The following is a 24,822-nucleotide window of genomic DNA, read 5'->3' as shown; positions in this document are numbered from 1 at the left end:
CCCGAGGGTTCGGATCCCACATACGGACCGGCTCCCGCTCACTGGCTGAGCGAGGCGTGGGAGCAACACCGAGGTTTGCAATCCCGTTGCCGGTCCCTGGTCCGGTACGGGGGCAACACTGAGGGTTGCAATCCGTTGCCGGACACGGAAAAATAAGACAAAAGACAAAAAAAAACAAAACACAATAATGTATACATTAACACCCCCCTCAAAATTAAATACTTAGGTATAAATATAACAAAATGAGGAAAACTGCAAAACTCTGATGAACAAAATCAAAGAAGAACTAAGTAAATTGAGAGATATTCCATATCCATGGATAGGGAGATACAATATTGTTAAGATGTCAGTTCTTCCTGACTTGATCAATAGATTCAGTGAAACCCCAATCAAAATCTCAGCAAATTATTTTGTGGATATTGAGAAACTGATTCTAAATTCACATAGAGGCAAAATACCCAGAATATTGAAGGAGGAGAACAAAGTTGAAGAACATGACTTTAAGACAAGACTTTTAAGAAAGCTGCAGTAATCAAGACAGTGTAGTATTTGCAGAAGAACAGACAAAATGATCGATGGAACAGAATACAGAGTCCCAAAGTAGACCTAGATAAATACAGTCAACTAATCTTTCACAAAGGAGCAAAGGCAATATAATGGAGCAAAGATAGTCTACAACAAATATTGCTGGAACAACTGGACGTCTACATGCAAAAAAAAAAAAAAAAAATCTAGACACAGACCTTACACCTGTCATAAAATAGCTCAAAATAGATCATAGACCTAAATGTGAAATGCAAAACTAAAGAATTCATAGAAGATAACATACCAGAAAACCTAGATGACCTTGGAAGTGATAATGATAAAATACAATACCGAAGGCACAATCCACGAAATAATTAATGCATAAGCTGGATTTCATTAAGATTAAAAATTTCTGTGAAAGACACAATGTCAAGAGAATAAGACAAACCATGAACTGGGAGAAAATATTTGCAAAATACACATCTGATAAAGTACTGAGTACTGTTATCCAAAATATAAAAAGAACTCTTAAAACTCAACAATACGAAAAAAAGCCAACCCTATTGAAAAATGGGCCAAAGACCTTAACAGACACTTTACCAAGGAAAATATACAGTTGGCAAGTAAGCATATGAGAAGATGCTTCACATCACATGTTGCCTTGGATTGAGTGTCCCCCAAAAACTTGACCCCCACTGTGACAGTGTTAGGAGAGTGGGAAATCCTATTGTAATTGAAAGTAGGGCCTTGCGGAGGTGATTAGACTATATGACCACGCTATAGTGAATGGATTAATAATGGTGGTTAGAAGCATGATTTTGTGGGCTTTAAAAGGGGAGCACAAAGTGTCCCTCTCTCTCTGCTCCACCAAGACCTTTACCAGCTGTGTTCCCTGAACTTTGGACTTCCCAGCCTCTGAAACTGTAAGCAGTAAATTTTGTTTTCTTTATAAATCACCCAGTTTCAGATATTCTGTTATAAGCAACAGAAATGGACTAATACACATATCATCAAGGAAATGTAAGTTAAAACAACAATGAGATACCACTACCTATTAGAATGGCCAGAATTCTGACAACATGAAATGCCGATGAGGATATGGAGCAGTAGGAACTCTCATTCATTACTGGTGGGAGTCAAAATGGTACAGCCAGTTTGGAAGACAGTTTGACAGTTTTGTGTAAAACTAAACATGCTCTTACCATCGATCCAGCAATTGTGCTCCTAAGTATTTACCCAAAGGAGTTGAAAACTTGTGTCCACACTCAAGCCTGCACATGGGTGTTTATAGCATCTTTATTTGTAATTGCCAAAACTTGGAAGCAACCAAGATGTCCTTCAGTAGGTGAGTGGATAAATAAACTGTAGTAAATTCAGACAATGGAATATTATTCAGCTCTTAAAAAAACAAAAACAAAAAAAAAACCTTTCAAGCCATGAAAAAATATGTAAGAATTTTAAATTCATATTAGTGATGAAAGAAGTCAATCTGGAAAGACTAAAATAAATAATTTGTGGTATATTCATACCATGGGGAATTATATAGCAAAGATAGTGAATAAACTATTGCCACATACATCAACATGAATGAATCTTATAAATATAATGTTGAGTGAAAGGAGTAAGAACAGGAAAGCATACTGTATGATAACATTTATATAAAGTTCATTAACAGGCAAAAATAAGTGATAGTATTAAGGGATGATAAGTATTAATGTGATACAATATAAGAAAGTGATTATAGTATTAATGAATTGTAAATATTGATATAAGGAAAAGGTTACCTAAGATGAGACCAGAGAAAGGAGTTGTGATTGGAAGATGCACAGACAGGGCCTCTGGCAATTTTTCTTGACCCACCTAGCCATTCATTTTATAATGATTTAATATGTTGTATGTTTATGTTTTGTATGCTTTTCTATATGTATGTTATACTTAACCATTTAAAATGTGGTTAAAAGAAAAAGTAAAATCATAATCTCCATTCTCTTTCCCTGCTGTACGATCTGTTAACATTGTTGATCTATTCCATTTATATTACTCTGTTAATAGGGATTATGCTAGGGCCAGCCCATGGCTCACTTGGGAGAGTGTGGTGATGACAATACCAAGTCAAGGGTTAAGATCCCCTTACCAGTCATCTTTAAAAAAAAAAAAAAAAATAGGGATTTTGCTTACCTACTTTGACTTTACTGATCCTCCATAGATATTATTTTCATGTGTTAATTTTGAAAATGATAATATGGTAAATAATGATAAATTTAAAATAGTTTTAGTGATGTTCTTTTTTTCTTTTGCAGTACTGTTAGATTATATTTCCTGATATTCTGAAAGTTGAAGTGATATTTTTGTCCTTAAACATTTTCCCTTGCTAAGTAAAAATTCTCAGCTTTTTTTGTACCTGACTCGCACTTTATTAAGGTTAAATCAGTTATTAGAAATATATTTGGTCCTATTAAAGACTATCTTTGGCTGGTAAGATTAAGGAATAGAAGAGCTTTCCAAAAGTGAACTGTCTTCAAATACAGTCAATAAAAGAAATGCTGAATAGAAATGGAGGCTTTTTTGTGGCTCTGCTTTCTTCCAGTATCATCATTAGTTAATCAAGTTGGTATAAGTACTAAAATTATATATTATACTTTCATCAGTCCTTCAAAGGAATTGTGAATTGCTACCAGCATCGAGGAGGTATTTAGGAATCTGATTCCTCCCCACCCTGGAAATTAACCCCAACACCTCAAGGGACACCTTTATATCCTACCTATACTGGTTATGGGTAGAGAGGGCAGTGTGGATGATGGTTCTTCTCAGTCTGAACAGATCTCTAGTCATTTTTCAATACCATATAGAAGAAACAATAAAGTAATGGGCTATTCCTTAAGAAAATTTCTCATTAGAATATGTTTCTTTATTGTAGGTAATTCGCTCCTTTCTGCTCTTTCCAACAATTGAGCGAATGTCTGAGTCACCTAATGGCAGGATTGCCACTCCACTTTTGTGCTGGTTTCGATATGCTGTCTATGCTATTAGCTACTTGTTATTTAAACCATGTCCTGAGAAAATCAAGTCCTTGTTCATCAGAATGGGCCTTCAAGCAATGAACCTAGAGTGTGAATTTTCACTGATGAATGTATTCGAACCTTTCTGCCAGGGTAAGCATGTTTTAAAATGTATATATTTATTCTCATGTGAGAAAGTGTTTAGAGAATAACTTTAGACAGTGGACACATATCAAGCAAAGAATTATTTGTTGGGGTTTTTTTCTCTCCCCAAAGTTTAAAATTAGAAATAAATAAAATTGAAAATAGGGTGAAGCGTGTTCTGTATGACAAAGAGATAGTAAAGCCTCATCAAGCTTTAATTTCACCTTATGCTTCTGATTATTCACTCTAGCTGTAGGACAGTAAGAAACAATTCTCTTCTACATAGTACATAGTATATATGGAGTCCTTACAAGAATCCAGGGTCTGCCTTATTAGTTCAGTGGGAGTACTTTACAAGATACAGCCCAAGGAAACCAGGCCCATTATTTCTGTAGAGTTAACAGGTTATGCTTTTATTTTTTCCTTTTAATGTTTTTGGAGGGGTTTAAGTTATGAAAGTAATGAATAATCATCATGGTAATACATTTTAATACTGGGTGCTTTGCTGATTGTATTTTCTGAATGAGCCAGGGAAAGTTTTTGCTACTTTACATCTTGGCTTCAATGTTGTTTTAAGATGTAATCTATATTTGTAGATAATACTAATTTATTCTGTATTTATAAAGGACTTTCATAATAAAATAATAAGAAATGACAGAAAACAAAGCCCTAATGTATTAATGATTACATTGAATATAAATGATCTAAATATACCAATTAAAAGACAGAGATTGGCAGAGTGGATAAAAAAAAATGACATAACTACAGGCTGTCTTCAAAAAAATGCAGTTCAAATATAACAATATAGGTATGTTGAAAGTAAAAGGATGTTTTCCAAGCCTTTGGATATATCCCCAGGAGTGGGATTGCTGGAAGTTCTATCTGTAGTTGTTTAAGGAACCTCCATACTGTTCTCCATAATGGCTATACTAAATTACAGTCCCACCAACAGTGCAGGAGGGTTCCTTTCTCTCCATATCCATACAAGCATTTGTTATTCTCTGTCTTTTTTATAATAGCCAATCTTATTGGGGTGAGGTGATATCTCAGAGTGGTTTTGATTTTCATTTCCCTGATGATTAGTGATGTTGAGCATTTTTTCATATGCCTGTTGGTCATTTGTATGCCTTTAAGAAATGTCTGTCTATTCAGCTCCTTTGCCCATTTTTAAATTGTATTTTTTGTTTGTTTGTTTGTTGCCGTAAAGTTATCTGAGCTCTTTGCATACTCTGGATATTAATCCCTTGTAAGATGCATTTTTTGCAAATATTTTCTCACATTCTGTAGGATGTCTTTTCACTCTGTTGATTGTTTCCTTTGCTATGCAGAAGTTTTTAGTTTGATATAATCCCATTTGTTTATTTTTTCTTTTTTTATTTGTGCTTTTGGGGTTTTATTCGTAAAGTCATTGTCCAGTCCTGAATCCTATAGAATTTCCCCTATGTTTTCTTCTAGGAGTTTTAAACTCTTCTAGGAGTTTTTCCAGGTCTCATATTTAGGTCTCTAATGCATTTCCGAGTTGATTTTGGTATATGGTGAAAGGTACAGATCATTCTTCTATAAATGGATATCCAGTTTTCCCAGCACCATTTATTGAAGAGGCAGTCTTTTCCCCAATGTATGTTCTTGGTGCCTTTGTCAAAGATCAGTTTGCTGTAAATATGTGGGTTGATTTCTGAGCTCTCTATTCTGTTCCATTGGTCCACATGTCTGTTTTTATGCCAGTACCATGCTGTTTTTGTTACTAGATATTTGTAATATGGTTTGATGTCAGGAAGTGTAATGTCTCCAGCTTTACTTTTTTTTGCTCAGGATTGCTTTGGTTATTTGGGGTCTTTATTGTTCTATCTGAATGTTAGGATTGTTTTTTCTGTTTCTGTATCATTGGTATTTTGGTGGGAATCACATTGAATCTGTAGATAGCTTTGGGTAGTGTGAACATTTTTAATACATTGATTTTTCCAATCCATGAACAAGGAATGTCTTTCTATCTCTTAGTGTCTAATTTCTTTCAGAAGTGATTTGTAGTTCTCTTTATGGAGATCTTTCACCTCTTTGGTTAAATTTATTACTAGGTATTTTATTTTTTTGGAGACTATTGTAAATGGCTTGCTTTCTTGATCTCTTTTTTTTCTAGTTTGTTGTCATAGGCATACCTGCACTCCCATGTTTATTGCAGCTCTATTTACAATAGCTAGGCTATGGAACCAACCTAAATGTCCATCAATGGATGATTGGATAAGGAAATTGTGGTATATATAGACAATGGAATACTACTCAGCCATAAAAAAAGAATGAAATTCTAACATTTTCAACAACACGGATGAGCCTGGAGAAAATTATCCTAAGTGAAACAACCCAGGTACAGAAAGAGAAATACCACATGTTCTCACTCATAACTGGGAGCTGAATCCATAAATAAACAAATGAACAACAAAGAGAAACAGAGAGAAAGAAAAAGACAAACAACAATCACAGTAATATGTTGAACTTCTAAAAAACTAGAGGTGGAAAAGGGGAGGGAAGGGGGAGAGGGCAGGGGGCTAATGAGGAATTGGTTAACAGACACAAAGAATGATTGCATATTGTAATGATGAATAAGCTAACTATACTGATCTAACCACCACACATTCTACCCAATTATTGAAAATCAACGTTGTATCCCCGACATGTATGTATAATAAAAAATAAAATTTAAATTTTTTTAAAAAAGGATGGGAAAAGATATACATGCAAACATTTGTAATCAAAAGAAACTAGAAATGGCTATGTATCAGATAAGATAGACTTCAGAGCAAATAAAACTACCAGGACAGAGAGAGACATTACATAAGAGTGAAAGGGACAGACCAACAATAAGAAGTCTACCAAGAAGACGTAGCAATCCTAAATGTACATGCATCAAACAAGAAAGCTGAAAAATATATGAAGCAAAAAAAGATAGAACTGAAAGGAGTAATAGTAATCCATAATTATAGTTGAGCACTTAAACAACCCTCTCAATAAGTGATAGAACAAATCAAGAAATTAGCAAGGATATAGGAAAACTGGACAGTAACATCAACCAATAGAATCAAATAGGCATTTATAGAACACTTTACCCAAAACAGAATACACTTTCAGTGTTACTTTCAAGCCCCCATGGAACATATATGAAGATGAACTATATCCTGGGCCATAAAACAAATTTCAACATATTGAAACAATTGAATATATAATTGAAATAACACAGAGTACGTTCTGTGACCACAGTGGAATCAAACTAGAAATCAGTAACAGAAAAACAACAGTTAAATCTTCAAACACTTGGAAACTGAACCACCTACTTCCAAACAATCCATGAGTCAGAGAGGGAATCACAAAGAAATTTAATACTACATTTAAATAATGAAACTTAGTGAGAGTAAAAATATAACATATCAAAATTTTCTGGACACAGCTAAAAAGTGATGAGAGAAAAATTTATATCTTATATTAGAAAATGCTTACATTACAAAAAAGAAGTCTTACATTAGAAAAGAGAAAAAGTCTTAAATCAGTAACCTAATCTCCAGCCTTGAGAACCTAGAAAAAGAAGAGTGAAGTAAACCCAAAACAAGGAGAAGGAAGGAAATAACAAGAATAGAAGTCGGGGAAATTGAAAATAAAAAAACAGTAAAGAAAATCAATGAAAGAAAAAGTTGATACTTTGAAAAGATCAATAAAATTGACAAACCTCTAGCAAGACTGATGAAGAAAAAGAGGATGAAGACACAAATTAACAATATCATATATGAAATAAGAGATATTACTACAGACTCTACAGACATCAAAAGGATAGTAAGGATTACTGTGAACAACTCTACACACATAAATTTGACAACTTAAATAAAATGGACCGTTTCCTGAAAAAGCTCAAACTGCCATAACTCTCCCAAGATGAAATAGGTAATTTGAATTGCCCTATAACTGTCAAGGAAATTGAATTCTTAATTTTAAAACTCTTTAAAAACGTTTCCAGGCCCAGGTGGTTTCACTGGAGAATTCTACCAAATGTTGAAAGAAAAATTAACACTGGTTCTATCCAATCTTTTACAGAAAATAGAAGAGGAGGGAACACATTCCAATTCATTTTTGAAGCTAGTACTAATACCAAAACCAGACAAAACAGTACAAAAAAGGAAAACTATAGCCAGTGTCTCCTATAAATACCGACACAAACATCTTTAGCAAAATATTAGCAAATAGAATTTAGCAGTATATAAAAGAATGATATATCATGACCAAATGGTTTTTTTCCAGGGATGCAAAGCTAGTTCAAAATTCCATCAATATAATCTGCCATATTAACAGGCTAACAAAGAAAAATCACATGATCATACTAACTGATGTAGGAAATAAAATAAATAACACATTTTGAATGTTTTCTCCCTAACATCAGAAACAAGGCTTTTGCCACTCTTATTCAACATACTACTGGAAGTTCTAGTCAATCTAATAAGGCAAAAAAAGGAAATAAAACACACACAGATCAGAAAGGAAGAAATTAAACTGTTGCTATTTGTATGTAACAAGATTGTCAGCAGGGTCAACACAGGATACAACATAAACATACAAAAATTAGTATTATTTCTATACAGTAGCAATGGAAACCAAATTGAAATTACAGTACCATTTAAAGTTATTCAAAAAAAATGAAATTCTTAGGCATAAATGCAGCAAAGCACATATAGAATTTATAAGCTAGAAACTGTAAATACTGACGAAAAAAACGAAAGAAGACCTAAATAAATGGAGAGACACACCATGTTCATGGATGGGAAGACCCACCCACTCAATACATTAAAGATATCAGTTTTTCCCAAATTGATATACATGTTGGTGGAGGGCTTGACACATAGATCAGTTGATATTTGACAAGAGTACAAAAGCAATTTGATGAAAGAGGATTGCCTTTTCAACAAACATTGCTGGAACATTTGGCTATATCTAGGCAAGGAGGGAAGGAAGGAATGGGAGGGGAGTGGAGAATGAAACTTGACCTAAACCTTACACCTTATAAACTGAAAATAGATCATGAATGTATATAAAAAACTTAAAACTATAATTCTTTTAGGAAAAAAATAGAAAATCTTCAGGATTTAGGACAAGGCAAAGAGTTCTTAGACAAAAACGCGTAATTCATAAAATGAAAAATTGATAAACTGGACTTCACCAAAAGTAAAATGTTGGTCTATTAAAGACTCTTTTAAAAGGACAAGCTACAGACTAGAAGAAAATATTTACAAACCACATATCCATCAAAGGACTGTTATCTAGAATGTATGAAAAACTCCCCAACCTCAATAATAAAAATCTAAACAGTCCATTTAGAAAATGGGCCCAAAACAGGAACGGACGTTTCACCAAAGAGGATATACAGAAGTCAAATAAGCACATGGAAAGATGTTCAACAACATTAGCCACTATGAAAATGCAAATTAAGATCACAATGAGATATCATCACATGACTGTCAGAATGGCTGAAATAAAAAATAGCAACAGCAAATGCTGGTGAGGATACAGCAAAATTGGACCACTCATACATTGCTACTGGTAGTATCAAATGGTACACCCACTCTGGAAAACAGTTTGGCAGTTTTTTAAAGAATGAAACTTTTAGCTACCATATGACCCAGCCATTGCACTCCTAGACATTCATCCCTGATAAATGAAAACTGATATGTATATGAATGTTTTTAACAGCTTTATTCATAATAGCCCCAACCTGGAAACAACCCAGGTGTCTTTCAATGGGTAAAAGATTGAGCAAACGGTGGTACAGCCATACCATGGAACACTACCCAACGATAAAAAAGAGCAAACTATTAATACACACAACAACTTGGATGAATCTCTTGAGAATTATACTCAGTGAAAAAAAATCAATCCCCAAAGGTCACATGGTTCCATTTATATAACATTCTTGAAATGAAAAGTTGTAGAAATGGAGAACAGATTAGTGGTTGCCAGGGGTTAAGAGTAAATGAGGGTAAGCAGGGAAGTGGATGCAGTTATGAAAGGGCAACAAGAGAGATCCTTGTGATGAGGGATTCTTTAGTATCTTGACCATCTGAATGTCAGAGTCCTGGTTGTAATATTATACTATAGTTTTATAACATTTTATCATTAGGAGAAACTGAGTAAAGAGTACACGGATATCTCTATTATTTCTTACACCTGTATGTGAGTCTACAGTTAAAACAAAAGTTGAATTAAAAATGAAAAACATTCTCCAGCTAGGGACTCGATTTTCCTCCCAGGGATAGGTGTTCCCTTCATCCTGACTGCCTGAATTAGGTGCTTCTTGTCCTTCAGACACTGAGAAGGTTGAGGACCCAGAGCTCCAGGACTAGGCAGCTACCTGTGCTTTCCTTATGCCTCCTTAGAAATATTTTCTAAACCCAAATCAGAACATGGGATATAAGAAAGTTTTATTTGCTTTTCTATTTATATATGAAAAGTTTAGGTACAGCAATAAAATTACACATAATTATATATTTAGTGAATATATAATACATTATATATGACATGTAATCAAATGTTTACTGTTTTAATTAAAATAGGTAATTATGTAAGGTTATTTTCCATTTTTTCTAGAAAAGAGTTATAAATACCCTCTTGGAGAAGTAGACTCCAAAAGCTACACTTGAAGAAAGGAGTCTTCCTTTTAGTTGCAGTGATTGACCTCCTACTACTGCATCTTCCAGCAGCGCCAAGTGCAGGCAGCAGGGAGCAAGACAGTCTACCCTCTCCGACCGAAGGCAGTCAGTCACATTGTTGCTGGGCTTCCTTTTCCACACAACTGTAGTAGAGTTGCACCATGTGCAGAGTAGACTCTAAAACCAGACTGAACATTCAGCCACATTGCTACATCTCTGTCCTAAACAACTAACTTGCAAACAAACTTTTGGAGCACAGCCCTACTATTTCCTTTTCTTTCTATTTCTTACTATTCCTTTCTTTATCATCCTTTTCTTCTCTGATTGTCTAATCCCTTGGCTCTAGATCTGGCTTTCTGATGTCCAAGTAACCTGTCCTCCATGGGTCTCTGTTGTTTTCCCATTACCCACCCAGTCTGTGTAACTTTGGGTAAAAGGAAGGGAGGCGAGAATTACCTGTCTCATTTTTCTTTGGTTTCTCTGTTCATTCTCTACTTGGGTACTTAGTTCAGACTCCTATTAGTGACCCTAGGCTGATCATTAACCAGGCATGTCAAACATCCTAGCTAGCCTCTTCCCACCTGTCTTCTCTGGATCCCTAGTGCCACTCTTGCCTCCTCTTGCAACAACCGTCACAGAAGCTGCTTTTGCCCAAGTTTGCCCTGGCCCTCCCTTAGGTGCTTCCTAGTACCTTGCTTACTACAAACAGAGGAAGCTCTCAGCTGAGAGAGAGCAACACTCATAACAGAAGACCCTAACCTTTGCAGATGATCTGTGGGCTCCTCCAGAGGTTATGCTCCTTGAATGGTGAAGGTTACCAGTACTCGTACCAGTCACTTGAGTCAGTAGCATGGTTTCAGGTTACACGAAGACAGGGGTTATCACGGGAAAAGAAGACCAGGTCAGAGATCATTCCCAGTGGTCCTATCTGGTCCAACCAGATATTCCCGCTGACAACCTGCATCTCTGTGGCTTAACTGTCATCCACACGATGACCTTTAGCTTGCCAGCTTGACTTTTAGGAGGCCTTGCAGTGTTTGCCTATTATGTAATGTCTGTGCTTCAATAGAAATCTTACAGAAACAAATGGAGGAAGTTTGCTAGTCCAAGTGGTGGATAATAAATCCTGCCCTATCTAGATAGAAACTGTTTTTCTGTATCCTTTAGTTTATACACACATTTTTTTGTTGTTGTTGTTGTAATCACTGAAAAATTCAAGGAACCAAAATATTCAAATATTTCAAATTCTGCTGCCCTTTTGGCAAAGATGGCACATCTTCCTGCAGGCTGGAGTTCTGTGACATTAGACTTCTTCGTGTGCGTGAGTGAAACATCATTTCCCATCTAGCATTCAGAGAAGAGTAGCCCTGATTCAGTTAGCATACGTTATAAATTTTATCACAGTGTTCGTGAGTGTAATTTGTGTAACTTGATTGTTTTAAATGTAATTTTTAAAGAACATATGGATTTTTTCCTTTAATTTTAATTCTGGAATGCTTGCTACTACATATTTTCTTTAGAGCAGATGTTCTTCCACTTCACGAGAAATGGACTTTTCACTGAGACAGCTAAATTGGATTTTCTGATCAAAGCTAACAGAAAATGTATTTTAGCTCAGCAGTATCACAGGTCAAAATAATTAACTTTTAAAAATATTCTGGAGTATTTTCGTTAGTTAAGCCAAATTGATGTTTTAATTCCTTTCAGTTATCTAACTAGAAAAACATGGTGCAGAGACCTCGGGAATTCCTGGTGGATTATGTTACTTTGTTGAATACATTCTTGTAAAAAAAAAAAAAATTCATAATCTTTTTCTTTCCTTAATCAATAAGGAAATAACTTCTTAAAACATTTGTAATGGTATAAAATGAACTGAACTCTTTAACTGTTATGAGCTGACAACATAAGGTTCACTAAAGAATCACAAATTTTTTTCTCAGAATATTTTTAATTCAGTTCCAGGATAATTATTTTTCTTTTTTTTTTTTATTGAAACATAGTCAATTTTTTGAATGAGACAAGACTCCCATGTTACCTATTCTCTCACTTATGTGAACAGCTTGTGAAATAAAATATGTTTATAAAACCCAGCTGCAGCTTTTAATGATTCATGGAAGTTTATCCAAAAATTTGGGAATGAATGAAAAGTTTTTTGTTTTTTGTGATTTTTTTGGTCATTATTAGGATTTAGGATAAAAGGTGATTAGATATAGTACTAGGATATCATCTCTGCTTTAGAATTAAATAGCCCAATGAATATCTTACTATTATTTCTAAAGAAATTTTTGTTTATACTTTAAAATTATCTGCTAGTCTAAAAAGTTATATTTTTAATTTATTTTTTAATTGACACATAATAATTGTACATGTTTATGTGGTACAGAATTATATTTCAGTACAGGTATACAGTGTGCGATGATCAAATCAGTGTAATTAGTATATTCAGCACCACAAAAATTTATCATTTCTTTGTGATGAGAACATGTGAGCTCCTCTCTTCTAGCCATTTAAAAACATACAATAAGTTAGTGTTAATTATAGATACCTAGCACTACTGTAGACTACTAGAACTTATTTTTTCTATCTACCTGTAATTGTGTATTCGTTAACCAACCGCTCCCTATCCCCCTCTCCTCCCCTTCCCAGCCTCTAGTAATCACAGTTCTGCTCTCTACTTCTATGAGTTCAACTTTGTTAGCTCCCACATATGAGCGAGACATGCAGTATTTATCTTTCTGTGCCTGACTTATTTCATTTAATATAATCCCAGGCTTGTCCATGTTGCCACAAATGACAGGATTTTATTTTTCTGTATTGCTCCATAGTATTCCATTGTGTATGTATACCACATTTTTTTTAATCCATTCAAAGGTGGTTGGGCACCTAGGTTGATTCCATATCTTGGCTATTTGAATAAAGCTGCAGTAAGCATGGGGATGCAGAAAAGTTGTATTATTTTTTAAAAATTATAGAACACCTTGAGTTATGTTTTTCACTTTGGTGAACCCATTGTCACTTAGGTAAGATTATCTGTTTGCAGACTAAATAGATGGTCATAATAACCAGAGTCCTGGCTTGTAGAGAAATAGGTAATAAATTATGTGAATAATAAACATTTCTCCAAATTATGCAGAAATTTTAGAATGAGAGAATTACTTTTTTAGGTCTGGTTTTCACATTGTTAAATGTCACACTTGGCACCATCAGGAAAGGTAGAAAACAACCTGGAAAAAAATAAAGAGCTGCTGAATAATTTCCCCTGTAAGAAGGCTTCATCTGGGTTTTTGAGCATATCTAGTCCTACTTGCTCTTTTGACAAACCCTCCTGGTTGGTGCCTTAGGACCCAAGCTGTACTCTGCCTGCAGCTCAGTCTGCATGGAGCTCTGCTGGAGGGTGGGCTACTCTTGTCTCCAGGATCTTCCAATCTCACAATCTGTCCTCTACCCCAAGCTTTGCTGCTGTGCAGTTCTGCTTGGCACAAACATCTTTAATTTTCCCACACTCAGCAGATCATGCCACCCTCAGGGATCGTCATAAGATGTGTTGGGAGGGACTATCCTTGGAAAGACTCTTTTTCAGTCAGCTCCTACCTCTGCCTCCTCTCAAGGAAGCCCTAGATACATACAGATATGGCATGATTCCCCCCTTCTCCCCGATTCAAGTACCAGAACCTCATAGGAGGTTAAGCACAATGTCAACCCCTGTGTTATGACCAAAAACACCCAGAAAGTTCAAAGGCCCTATCTTGATTCCCTTTTATCAGCTGGGATTGAGTTTAACTATAAGATAACAGAAAACTAAATTACAGAGGCCTAAGCAGATAGAAATCCTTTTTCTCATGCACCAAGAAATCTAGGCATAGGCAGTCCAGAGGGAGATGACATCTCATCAGTGCCATCAGGGATGTGGGTTCTTTCTGTATTTCCACTCTGTCATCCTTAGCACATAGACCTTTCTCCTCATGCTCATCATGTGCTCACATGATGGCTCCTATAGCTCTAGGCCTCATGACTGACATTCAGACAAAAAGAAGGGGAAAGGGGGGAAAAAAGCAAAAAGCTTATTCCTGATTAGGCTTTGGTTTATTTAGAAAGAGAAGTCCTCACCCAGGAACTTCTCCCTATAGGTTAGTAGCCAGAACTGTGTCACATCACTTCCTGTAAGGGATATAGAGAAATCACATGTCTTTACTTTCCCGGGGTTCAGTAGGGAAAGTCAAGGGAAATTAGGGATTTTTTTACTGGCTTTTGGATAGTTACATCATATCTACTTCATCTCCACTCCAAGATGATATTGGGACTCATCTTCCATGGACTTAATCACAGAATACCCTACCTACCAAGAACGTAGCTGAGACAGTTAACTCCATTCCCTGTTCATCCTCACTAAAATCCACCATAGCCATGTTCCTCCAGAGTGTCTTTGGGCTTCACAAGTCCAGACAAGATAACTTCAGACTGAGGTCCACGTTTTATTTTATTTTACTTATTTTATTTTATTTTCTTCTTCTTTTTTTTTTTTTTTTTGGTGCCTGGCCGGTATAGAGACCTGAATCCCTTGACCCTGATGTTACAACACTGCATTTTAAACAACTGAGCTAACTCGCCAGCTCCCTATATTTTATTTCTTAATTGCCACAGGTCCTCTTGGAAGTATGTCCAGATTCACCTCTCCACAGTTGAGCCCATCTCAGTTTGCATGATTATTGTTATATCTTTTATTTTTAAGGGAGTTTAAAATAAAACTTCCTGCTATTTCACCTCTATTTGTGTGTCTACTAATGTCTGCTCTCCCCAGCCACCCTCCCGTCATGGAGGTAATTATACCAAACCCTTTTCCTTACAAACATCATGGTTTATTTTGGACATAGAGAATCTGTCAGCCCTTTTGAAGAAGGTCAAAGTGACTAGCAGTAGTATCTCAGTCAGAACAGTCCAGGAGTAATAGTCACATTTTACACTGCAGTGTACACACCCACATAGGGTAGATTTTCTACCTACAAAATTCACCCATCCTAATTAAACCATCCTATCTCTAGTAGTTCCCTGTGCTTCAACACCAACATTCTCTCTGCCCAATATAATGGTAAAACCAGACAAGCCGGGGCATTCTACCACGGAATCTTACTAGTGGCACTAGGCCATATATATCACCAAAACAGCAGGACAACTTGGCTTCTCACCCCCAACTTCTACTTCAGAAAGCTATTCATGCATCTCCTTAAAACCTTCCATTTTATTAATTGTGGTTTTACTTGCCTCTGCATTGATCTTGGCTGCTATTACTAGTGCTTTATGTGGACTAGTTTCTGGCCAGACTCAACAGATGCTCTTAGAAGCTCTTGCCCTCTGGCCTGAAATTAATTGTCCCACTTTTATACCAGTACCTGCCAGCTTGACTTACCAATGTCAGTGTGTTTCAGACTCCAGATCTGGTCTCTGGACCACTGGACCACTTCAAATAAGGCAACAGGCTTTTCCTTCTCCCCTTCCCCAAAACACTAATCAAGTAACCTCCTGCCTCATTCTCTTACCACTTATTTCATTTAACAACCCTTCCTTACCGACACCTACTGTGAACCAAGTGCTCAGATAAGTACTGGAGAAAGTAATGAATGAAATAAAGCTCCTGCCCTTAAGTTTCTGACGGTGTGGTAGAACACAGAAAGAATTTTAATACTTCACAGTAAGGACTATCATAAAAACAGGATGAGTGGTAATAAGAAAGGAGAGATCAATTCTACCTAGATAAGTAATGAAGGAGAAGATAAATGAGTTTGGACTTGAAGATGAGATTTTTCCAGAAAGACAAAATAGCATCAAGATAGGCAATAGAGTGAACAGAAGGCAGCCTCGTGTTGTTCATCATGTGTACCTGAGGAATTCAGTGATAAAATCTGACCTGTGAGATGAATGCCCTATTGATCTTTCAACTTTAGCCCTCATTCATCTATCTCAAACCTTTTAGCCACTCTACTGTAAGTTGAAGTTCTGTAGGAATATTTGAACACTAAGCAGATTTCAGAAGATTATATTACCAAATAAAATAGAGTATTAGACTCCTTGGTGAGTCTTTTTTTATATATCTGTATTTACATTTGTAATGAAGCAAAAGTAAACCATTAACATTCTTCTAAATCAATCACTTTCCTTCATGTTTTTATTTCCATTACTACTGCTACTAGACATTTCCTTCACAGTGGTGCTTGAAATTCTGAACTCTGCTGGGTTTCCAGGAATGCTGTTGACAGTCATTGCCAAGAGAAATGTGTTTTCCACTTAGGAAATTACACTTCTATTTGGTATTATTATTTCTGACCACTGTGTTGTGTTATGAGCATTTCAGAAGAATGACAAAGGTGCCTTCCTCAGAGTTAATTACTGGAAAAGAAACTGGTATTCTACTTTTGAAAGAAAGTATATTTAGATGGGAAATAACCAGGAAAAAAATAAATAAGAGTAGAAATAAAGGTAGGATATGGTATACATTCCCTATTGAAAACATAATGTATTTATGCTTAAAACATAAATGTATTCCTCCACGAATTTTCACAAAACAAATTTCCACTCACTGCCACCCCACTCGAGAATCACCACTGCCTAGATCTTAGAAAGCTCCCTTCTACTACAGCCAGTCTTACTCTATCTTCCCAAATGTAACTGTTCTCATGGCTTCTATCAGCATTATTTAGTTTTGCCTGGTTTTTTACACAAACAGACTTATATAGTGTATATTCTTTTGTGTCTGGCTTCTTTCACTCAACATTGTATTTGCAATATTCATCCATGTTTTTGCATGCAGCTTTAATTCTTTTATTTTCATTACTGTATGCTTTTTCCATTGGAGGAATGTATTGCAATGTATTTATTCATTCTACAGTTAATGGATATTTGGGTTGTTTCCAATTTGGGACTACTTAAAGTAACACTGTCAAGAACATTTTTATGCTTGCCTCTCAGTGAACTTGCACAGGTGTTTCTATTGGGTCTTTAGAAGAGGAAATGCATAGTTCATACGATATGCATGTGTTCTACTTCAGGAGATAATACCAAACGATTTACAATGTGATTGTACCAATTTATACTCCCACCAGCAATCTATAGGAGCTTTTGTTGCTCTGTTTGCTCACCAACACTTGTTACTGTCTGGTCTTTTGGTTTTTAGTTTTTAGTTTTTTTTCTCATCAATGTAGTAGGTATGTAGTGGTACCTCACAGTGTGTGTGTCTGTATGTGTGTGTTTTAAAAGGTATTTTACTGTATTTTAAGATGTTTGTTCTTAATCAAATAAAAGAATTTAATTTTTTAATTTGATAAGGCTTTTTCTTTATAAAGGCAACAAAGTATATAAATCAAAAATTGACCATTTCTTATGGCAATAAATTTGTCTGCAAATCCATTTGGCACTCTAGCATATATCATATTGGAAGAGTTTCAGATTTTTAAATGTACATTTCTATGATAACTAATGAACCTTTTCATAATTTGACTAACTTGTGAAATTCCTGCTCAACTTTGTTGCCTGTTTTGATGTTTGGTTGTCTTCCTTCTTCATATTGGTTTATAGGAGTTTTAAAATATATTCTGGATACTACTACCTTTGTTGTGTGACACATATCTTCTATTCTGTGGATTCTCTTTAATCTCTTAATGCTGTCTTTTGCTGGAAAAAAACAATCTTAATTATAATGTAATTCAATTTATTAATCTTTTGTGGGTAGTGTCTCAGTGTCCTGCTGAAGGAATCTTTTCCTATCCCAAGATCATGAAATATTCTCCTGTGTTATCTTCTAGAAATTTAATTTTTTTGCCCTTTACATTAAGATCTCCAACCCACGTGGAATTGATTTTTATGTAAAGTGCAAGGTAGGAATCAAGTTTGTGGGGTTTTCCTCCTATGAATATCCAATTGACCCATCATCATTTAGTGCAAAGACCGTGTATTCATTTTTTATTTCTGTGTAACATATCAGTACAAACTTAGTAGCTTAAAACAATACCTGTTTATTAACACCCAGTCTGTAGGTCAGAAGTCCACACTGAAATTAAGTTGTCAGCCAGGCTAAGTTTTTGTCTGGAAGCTTTGGGGGAAGATCCACTTCTGAGCTCATTCAGGTTGTTGGCAGAACATCCAGTTCATGTGACTTTAGACTGAGGTCCCCATTTTCTTGCTGGCTGTCAGCCATGGGTTCCTCTCCGCTCATAGAGGCCTCTCTCGGGTTCTTTCCATATTTCTCTGTCTTCAAACCAGCAATGGTGCATCTGATCATTCTAGTGCTTCAAATAGCTGACTTCCTCTTCTGCCACCAGCCAGAGAAAACTCAGATTTTTAAGGACTCACGTGGATAGATTAGGCCACCAGGATAATCTCCTTTTCTTAAAGTTAACTCTGCCAGATGACATAACCCAATCATGGGAGTAGTATGTTATATTCACAGTTTCCATCTGCACTCAAAAGAAAGGGGATTATAGAAGGGCAGGGAGTATTTGGGAGTCATCTTAGAATTCTACCTATGACAAACCACCTTTTTCTGTTCTATTCTGAAGTGCCACCTGTGTCAAAAATCAAATAGCATATATATGTGGTCATTTCTGGCAGAGTTTATGTAGAATCATTATTATTTTTTTCCTTAAATGTTTGGTAGAGCTTACCAATGAAGTGACATTGGCCTGGAGTTTTCTTTGTAGAGACATTTTAAATTATAAGTTTAATTTCTTTAATAGATATGCAACTCAGATAAGCTTATTCAAGTTATCTATTTCTTTTCAAGTAAATTTTAAATTTGTGTATTTGTGCAGATTTTGTCCATTTTATCCAAGTTGTTTAATTTTTTGGCATAAAGTTGTCCACAAAATTACCTGATTATCCTTTTGGTGTCTGTAGGGATGTCACCTTTCTCATTCCTGATATTGGTAGTATCTTACGTCTTATGTCTTCTCACATTTTTTCCTGGTTGGTCTGGCTAAACGTTTATTGATTTTACAGTCTTATTGAAGAACCGGCTTTTGGCATTTTTAATAGTTTTATTGGTTTCTATTTCATTAATTTCTTCTGTGAACTTTATTTCCCTTATCCTGCCTACTTTGGAGTTAATTGCTTTTCTTATTCTAGTTTCTTAAGGTAGATACTGAGGTTGTTGATTTGAGCTTTTTTCTTTTCTAATATAGTTTTTTAGTGTTAGAAATCCTTCTCTAAATACTGCTTTGGCCATGTTCCACAAATTTTGATATGTCATATTGTGACTTGCTTCTTTCTCTTAGCTTAATGTTTTTAGGGTTCATCCGTGTTTTAGCATGTGTCAGTGCTTCATTGTTTTTTATTGCTGAATAATATTCCAGTGTACGGCTATGCCACATCTTATTTTTTCAGTCATCAGTTGATAGACATTCAGATTATTCCACTCCTTGGCTATTATGAATAATACTATTGTAAACATTTATATACAAGTTTTGTGTTGACTTATGCTTTCAATTCCCTTGGGTATATGTATACACATAAAATTGCTCAGTATATGCTAACTCTATATTTCACATTTTGAGGAACTGCCAAACTATTTTTCAAAGTGCCTCTCCCAATTTACAGTGCCACCAACAGTATATGAGGGTTCCAGTTTCACTGCATCTTGTCAACACTGATTATTGTTTGTATTTTTTACTATAGTCATCCCAGTAGGTATGAAGTGGTATCTCATTATGGTTTTGATTGCATTTCCCTGATGACTAATGATGTTGAGCATCTCTTCACATGCTTTTTGGCCATTTATATATCTTCTTTAGAGAAATGCTTGTTCCTTTGCCCATTTTTAATTAGGTTATTTGTCTATTTATTGGTAAATTGTAAGAGTTCTTTTTATATTCTGAACATAGATCCTTATGAGATATACACAATCCTCTCCCATTCTGTGGGTTGTCTTTTTACTAGCTTGATGGTGTCCTTTTCAAGCACAGAAGGTGTTAGTTTTGATGAAGTCCAGTTTATTTTTCCTTTTGTCACTTGTGATATTGGTGTTATAGCAAAGAAACCATTCTCTAATCTAAGGGCACAAAAATTTATTCCCCTTTTTCTAAGGTTTTATAGTTGTTACATTTAGGACTATCCTTCATTTTGAATTAATTTTTGTATATGATGTGAGGTAGTGATCTAAATTTTTTCTTTTGCATATTTATGTCCAGTTGTCCAAGCATCATTTGTTGAATGTTTACTAGTTTTATAATCCTTGTCATTTCTATATCGGTTTCAATTCATCATTTTTCCTCATTTTAGGTTGTATTTTCCTGCCTTACATGCTTGGTAATTTTTACGGGATCCCTTACATCATGAATTCTACTTCATTGGTGTTGTTTTGCCTCCCACAGATTTGTCACCCCTTTTCCCCTGGGTGAGAGAGCCACCAGAGATCACTCAAAGCCCATCTCATGAGCAGTGAGAAGCCCCAAAAAGGGGCTAATCTCCCAGAACCCTCAAGAGACAGGCATTCCTTCCATTTGCGAAATTAACCATGAATTGGGATTCTCTTCCTGCATTTATTCTCCAGACCAGGAAGTTACAGGAAGAGAACATAGGTCAGGTTTTTGCTAAGTACAATTTAACAAGTTTAACAATAGAAGCTGGTAACATTCAGTAAGACAAGCAAGGTGACATTCTATAATGCAATTAAGTCAATCCACTAACAAAAGCTTGATTTTAGCAAACATTCTCTTCTTACAGCAATTTCTCAGTATCTTTACATATCCATCAGTAACCTGTCTGTCTTTGAGCCAGCAGCATTGCTGTGTTACAATTTTTTATCTTACAACAGAGACTCTATAGCCTGGGGAAAATTTCTTGTCCTTTGCAAGGTCAATATTTGAAACTGCAGGGCTTTGGAAAACTAGGCCCTGTGAAGTACCTTTTTTTTATGCATACCTCACAATTGGATGCTGGATATTTTTGCATCTCTGTAAATATTCTTGAGCTCTGTTATGGGACACAGTTTTGTTACTTGGAAACAATTTGATCGTCTATGATTTTGCTTTTAAACTTCATTAGTTGGTACAAGACCAGCATTTAGTTTAGGGCTAATTTTACCCCACCACCAAGATGAAACCTCTCTGAGTCCTCTAGCTGATACACTATTAATTATGAGGTTTTCTACTGGACTGGTAGAAACAATATCTATTCCCAGTTCAGGAAATGTTTCCTTTAATTTCTTCAGATGGTTCTTTCCCCACCTTGTGATAGTTTCTCACATGATTGTGCTGGTCAGTACTTAGCTGAAACTCAAGGGGAACCCTCTACAGATCTCTGGAGCTTTCTCTCATTCACTCACTCACTGTTACTCTTTCCTCTCCACTACTCTACCCTGCCAAAAACCACTGCATTAGCCTCCCTAGACTATCAGCTCTGTCTCCTTTTTTCAAAATGTACCTGGAATTCATTTTAATCAGGTATGGTAAGGTGACAGACATGGAGTCAACTGCCTTTGAAGGAAGAGTTTATTGCTCCCAAAAGGAGGGGCATGCCATACCAGCCAGGGCACACAGGGAAGCACACCACACTGTTGGGTCTGGAGGCAAAAGGAGCACAGTACAGCATGGCCCAGAGACTTTATTGTGGTTTCTGAGGGAAGGAAAGGGTGAGGCAGGTAAAGTAGCTGAGCAGGCTTAATATTGGCTAATTTGAATAATTTTAGCAGCTCTGCTGTAGTCCCTAGTTGTCTGGTACCTGTCCCTGGAGTGATTTAGAGCAGGGGAGATATTGGTTTGGTGTGAGTTTTCTAAAGGAAGTGGTTGGGTGTATGGGCTTTGTATTGGTTGGTTTGCATGTGAAAGGCGTGTTCACAGAGAAATCCTTTGCTATCTTTAAGAATTAGCTAACCCTGAGAGAGGCAGTCTCTTCCCCAGCCAGTAAGGCCCCCCAGATGTCAAAGCATCATGAAATACAGAAAATAAAAAACACGATGAATATACTTCTCAACTCAGAGAGATTACCAAGCTCTGCTTGTGTTACTCCTTCCGGCACTACATACAGCCTGGGAGGTTAAACACAATAAGCTGAGGTGGTGCTAAGAGTCACCTCATTAAATTTTCTTTTCTCAGGGCTCACTATCTTTTCATTGCCCAATGTCCAGTGTCTTGAAAACTTTTTCTTCTATATATTTTATCTGTCTTTTTTTAGTTGTTTTTAGGTAAGAGGGTAAATTCGGTTCTTGTTACTCCTTCATATTCAAAAGTAGAAGAACTATGTAAGGTCATTTCCGTTTGAAATTAAAATTCATTTGAAGTTTTGGGGAACAAAGAACCATTTTGAACAGCTTTGGCTTCTGTATTAATAGTTCAGTAATCTTCATTAACAGATTATACTTTTTCATCTCTGAAAACAGTTTTGTTTTGTAGGATCTGATACATATCTCAGATTTCCTAAGGAAGATTTTGTTCTGTTTTATAAGCAGCTTAAAGTGAGAAATTGTGTTAGTAACAGTGATTGAAGTTACTAAATCACTGAAGTTTCTGACTTACAAAACTTTATTAATAAAATGCCAACCATAAGGTATTGAACCACACATTTAATGCTACAATGAAATATGCTTCAAATTTATACATGTGGGGCCTTGAGAGACATCTCTCATGGATGCCGTGCACCAAAGTTGGGCTTTGCCTAACACCACATCAGAGCTCATGTGGCATCACATAACAATTCACTGGAGACCTTTGCATTGTACATACAGCCCTCTGTAATAGAAATGAGGCCTCACCAAGGTTGTAGAATTTCTGATATAGGTACTTATTACTAGTTACTTAGTTAGTAGGTAAGGTATAGGCCTCCATTATCATAAGGACCTTTCTTTTTTTTTTTTCTTTGCTTTTGTGAACTCCCATAGATTCTGCAACTTACCAAACTAGTTTTCTGGCTAAGAGGGATCAAAAGGATGATTTGTCAGTGAATGCAAAGAGTGAGTAAAGAAAGTACAAAAAGAATGCCTTTGGATCTGAAGGTGTTAAGATCAAATCTGGCTATAAGTCTTTCAGCACAAATTCAATAATTCTTGATTGAGCATCCTCTATGTATGCAACCCAGATAAGGCTCAGAGAGAAGCCACATGGATCCAAGTCTTCATGAGAAGCAGTAAATACCAATGCCATGTGAATGGTACCACCTAAATACTGAAGGGATACAGGAGAGAAAACAAACTCTTCTCTCTTAGAGTGTTAGGCAGAATAAGGTAGAGAGAAGATAGAGAGCACCTCTGCTAAGCCTTAAAGGATGGGTGGGAAGAATTTAAGTAGACAAAATGCCATGAACAAAAGGGTAGAAGAAGAGGAATTTAATGTGTGTTTAGAGGATAAGTAATTCACATTGACTGGAATGCATGTAGGCTATACATAGAGCCAAAATTGAAAGTAGGGATCAGAGTCTGTGGAGGAAACTAATGGGAGGTACAATAAAAATGAGAATTTCCCCTTCCATAAAATCTGTCTTTTCCCCATGGTATTCCCCTACACCTTTCCTTTCTCTTAAGTCCCCACCAATATCCATTTTTCATTCCTTCACCTTCTCCTAGTATTCAGTTTCTAAGTCCTATAAGTTCTACCTTATTTGTAGGTGTAGAACTGCACTGTCCAGTAAGGTAGACATTAGTCATGTGTGGCTATTTAAATTTAAGTGCAGTTGAATTAAATAAAATTGAAAATTCAGATCTTCAGTTGTACTGGCCATATTTTAAGTGTTCAAGAGGCACGCGTGGCCAATGGCCACCATATGGGACAGCACAGAGAACATTTCCACCATCATAGAAAGTTATGTGGCACAGCACTACTCTAGAGTATACTCAAAGGCAAGATATAAAATTTCATGTGCAGTGTCACTTTGCAAAAACTGAAAACAATAAAATTTAAAAGATTTAAAGGAAAGGCAGTAAAATATCAACAATGATTACCTTTAGCGAGACTCTTGATAATTATTTCTTCTACTCTTATATTTCTTCATTTTATGTAGAGAGCACATGTTTACAGTAGGAAAATTATCTTTGATTATTTATTCTTTTCTATACTGTAAGCACTTTAGACCGCATTCTCTCCCCAACTAGGTAATATAATAGTATTCTAACTAGTTGTCTGCTTCCAGGCTGGGTCTGCTGGTAGTTATCTTGTTATCTGTTATTAAAATGATACTACTAAATCATTTTAGGGCATAGTGCTCAGCCTCGTGGTAATAAGACAGAACTCAAACCTGTTGTTTCTTCAGGGAAAGAAACACGTCCACCCATCTTGGCTAAACTGAGCCTATACTGCAGATAAAGTGCCTCTGGAACACCTTCTAGAAATCAGAATCTTAGCTGGAGCTAGCCTGTCCATATTACACTCTGTACTAGCCACATTACACAGGAGAGCTGGTAGGTGGATGGCTGTCCATCAGGGCCTGATGTAACAGGAAAGAGCTGGTCATTCTGATTGCATCTAAGAGGGAAAGTATTCTGCTACTCATGAGTAAACAGG

The 24,822-nt window shown here is 35.9% G+C and overlaps 1 protein-coding gene across 2 annotated transcripts in view; it reads left to right on the top strand.

Moving 5' to 3' along the window:
• Positions 1–24,822, top strand: part of LOC103590961 (chromosome unknown open reading frame, human C2orf43) — a 114,055-nt gene that overhangs the window by 63,080 nt on the left and 26,153 nt on the right. For both annotated transcript variants that reach the window (XM_008573325.1, XM_008573333.1), the window contains exon 4: positions 3,443–3,677. In XM_008573325.1, coding sequence (XP_008571547.1) covers positions 3,443–3,677 — 235 coding nt within the window. The remainder of the gene's footprint in view (positions 1–3,442; positions 3,678–24,822) is intronic.

Source organism: Galeopterus variegatus, unplaced genomic scaffold (assembly GCF_000696425.1).
Source record: "Galeopterus variegatus unplaced genomic scaffold, G_variegatus-3.0.2 Scaffold52, whole genome shotgun sequence".
Lineage (NCBI taxonomy): Eukaryota > Metazoa > Chordata > Mammalia > Dermoptera > Cynocephalidae > Galeopterus > Galeopterus variegatus.
This window is presented reverse-complemented; position numbering and strand designations above follow the sequence as displayed.